The following is a 3,347-nucleotide window of genomic DNA, read 5'->3' as shown; positions in this document are numbered from 1 at the left end:
GAGGGATCCATCTCCCAGGACGGACAGACGTTAATAGATGTTGTTGTACAGGACAGATCAACAGAGTAGAATAGAGTAGATAGAGTCATGGAAAAAATTATTAGAACACCCTTGTTTTCTTCAATTTCTTGTTCATTTTAATGCCTGGTACAACTAAAAGTACATTTGTTTTGACAAATATAATGATAACAACAAAAATAGCTCATAAGAGTTAAATTTAAGAGCTGATATCTAGACATTTTCCAAGGTTTTCTTGATAACAAATCAAATTCATTATCAAGAAATCCATGGAAAATGGCTATATATCAGCTCTTAAAAATAAAATATAAAAGCATAAAAATGTACAAGAAAATGAAGAAAACAATTGTCTAATAATTTTTTTACATGACTGTAGAGGTAAATCTCTCTTTGCTTTTTCTCTTTCCTTTCTTCCTGATGACTGTACACACCAACTATGAGCGTTCATGGTAGGCCTACATTTGATGTAATTTGATACTCAAAAGCATGTTTTTTTTGCACACATTTAAGTTTTTTCAGAAACTAACATACAATTTGTGTATTTGCAGTTGAATGGCGCGGTGCTACTGTCACTGGCGGAGAGTGCTGATCTGTGTGTGCACGCCATGCATCACCCTGTTCCTGCTGATGGTCTTCCTTACTGTCATGATATGTACTAGAGTAAATAACACATTCTCATCTGATGGAATCCCATTCAGGGTTCACTTTGTGGCCCCCGGTCTTTTGAGTAACAACAGTTTCGCCCCAGTCCCTAAAACTTTCTGGGAGCGTCACAATGATGCGTTTTGGAACCGCCTACAGCTGACCATGGACCGCCACTTCAACCCCATCCTGCACCCCTACAACTTGAAACAGAGATTTGAAAATGGTACCTCTTATGAGTCTCTACTGAAGCAAAGTGTCTCTGAAGTTAGCAACAGCACAGGAGGAAAATTTGGCCAGCTACCACAGCAGATACAAGAGTTCATGTGCCACATGCAGAGGAGAGACTACCCAACCCTCATCCAGCCAGACGGACAATGTGGAGCCGGGGCTAAGGATGAGGAGGAGCCTCCTTTCCTTCTCCTCGCCATCAAGTCAACGCAGCTGAACTTTAAGAACCGGCAGGCCATCCGACGGACGTGGGGCCGGGTGGGATGGGTAGCAGCCGGACAGAGGAGCAGCAGTGGAGGAGGAGAGAGGGGAGGATACGTCCGCAGGGTGTTCCTGCTCGGCAAAGACAATACTGAAGACCTGGATGTTGTTTTATCTGAGCTACTTCGGTTGGAGAGTAAACATTACGGGGACATTCTGCAGTGGGACTTCAAGGATACATTTTTCAACCTCACCTTGAAAGACGTGCTCTTCTGGAGCTGGTTCTCACGCTCGTGCGGCCAGACTCGCTTCGTCCTTAAGGGGGACGACGACGTCTTCGTCAACACCCCCAATATGATCACCTACCTCCAGGACCAGCTGAAGAAGCCGCAAGCACACATAACCATGAAAGACTTCATGATCGGAGAGGTCATAGCTGCAGCAGCACCCAATCGAGGCAACTTGTCCAAGTACTTTATTCCAGACAGCTTCTATAAAGGCTTCTACCCGATGTATGCAGGCGGTGGAGGGGTGGTGTACTCAGGCCAGCTGACCAGACGCCTACATGAAATGTCTAAAAGGGTCCACCTGTTCCCCATCGATGACGTTTACGTAGGGATGTGTATGAAACGGCTTAATGCTCACCCCATACACCACCCGGCCTTCCTCACGTTTGACTTTCCTGGCAAGGAGGAGGAGAAGCCCTGTTCGTACCACACAATCCTACTGGTCCACAAGAGAAGCCCTGAACAGTTAATTCAACTGTGGGCCCACATAAAAGACACACATGAACAGTGTTGGGACGTGCCCCTGAGAGACGGAAAACGGTGAGAGTATCCAAACTTTGACCCCACCTTCTGATAGCAAACATCCTGGTGAGCTGCTGTCAGTCATGAAGATGTGAAACTGTATTACCTAGACTAGACTATATAAACTGTATTTATTTACTTTAGGCGTCCATGTTTTGGGGTTATATTTCATTGTGAAAACCCTGCAGGCCATCCACCTGCCAACAGCCTAAACAATATTTAATAATCATATTCAACCCAGTGTTTTCACATACAGTCATGGAAAAAATGATTAGACCACCCTTGTTTTCTTCAATTTCTTGTTCATTGTAATGCCTGGTATAACTAAAGGTACATTTGTTTGGACAAATATAATGATAACAACAAATAAAGCTCATATGAGTTTAATTTAAGAGCTGATATCTAGACATTTTCCATGGTTTTCTTGTTAATGATGTTGGTTATTATTAAGAAAACCATGGGAAATGTCTAGATATCAGATATCATATATATATAATGATTAAGAGTATAAACAAATGTACCTTTAGTTATACCAGGCATTAAAATGAACAAGAAATTGAAGAAAACAACAAAACAACAAAATCATTTTTTCCATGACTGTATTTTAGTCCATTATCTAATACTATTATAATTTTTTTTGTACTTTTAAATGTTTTTATTTAGCCTGTAAGGTTTCTGATTGCCATTCAGTATATTTAAGAAAATAACCTGTAATGAATTATCACCATGAACATCATGTCTGCTCTTAAATTTAGTTTTATGTTTGTTATTCCACTAGAATACTAGGTTTTGAAAAACAACACTATGTAATGGAACAGAAATGTTCAGCAACAGAGGTGTGGACTCCTGTCACACAACTTCCACTTGAGTCACAAATGTAATTCCTTTAGACTTGTAACTCCCTCAGACTTTAAGCAACTTGATACTGCCCCCAAAACCATGCTACATGCCCTGAAAGTGCAAAGTCAGCAATACTTTTAATGATTGAGTGAACTTGTTTTATCAGGTAACTACACATTTTAGAAAGAATTCAGAGTTTTGTAAATGTATTACTGTGTTTTAAAAAAGGCATTATGCGTTGATGATAGCAATGTGACATTTTTAGTAACTGAAACTCAAAGTTTAGGACTTGTGACTTGCAAAACAAAGACTTTGTCCCACCTCTAGTCCACAGTAATACACGATTTACATGATTTGTAAAATAATTTAGACTTTTAACAGTGCAACACAATAATTTAGCTAAAATACTGACTGTTACAGTAGCATAAGTGGAGGAGAGACATTTGTGAACCCACTCAGTAATGTATGTTATAAAATGATTAGCTAAAGTTGGCTTACATTGGCTAAATTAGTCACGGTAAGCCAAAACCAAAAGGCATTTCACACTGCACATCTAAGAGTCGACCCCGGCATATTTAAGCCCTTTTTCACACAGTTCTTGGGCTT

General features: G+C 40.3%; 1 protein-coding gene across 1 annotated transcript; it reads left to right on the top strand.

Moving 5' to 3' along the window:
• Window positions 1–570: 570 nt before the first annotated feature.
• Window positions 571–1,923, top strand: si:dkey-160o24.3 (N-acetyllactosaminide beta-1,3-N-acetylglucosaminyltransferase 2). Its single transcript, XM_059345668.1, has one exon. It carries the CDS (start codon window positions 571–573, stop codon window positions 1,921–1,923), a length of 1,353 nt encoding a protein of 450 aa, XP_059201651.1.
• The last annotated feature ends 1,424 nt before the right edge of the window (window positions 1,924–3,347 follow it).

This window comes from Centropristis striata, chromosome 12 (genome assembly GCF_030273125.1).
Source record: "Centropristis striata isolate RG_2023a ecotype Rhode Island chromosome 12, C.striata_1.0, whole genome shotgun sequence".
Lineage (NCBI taxonomy): Eukaryota > Metazoa > Chordata > Actinopteri > Perciformes > Serranidae > Centropristis > Centropristis striata.
This window is presented reverse-complemented; position numbering and strand designations above follow the sequence as displayed.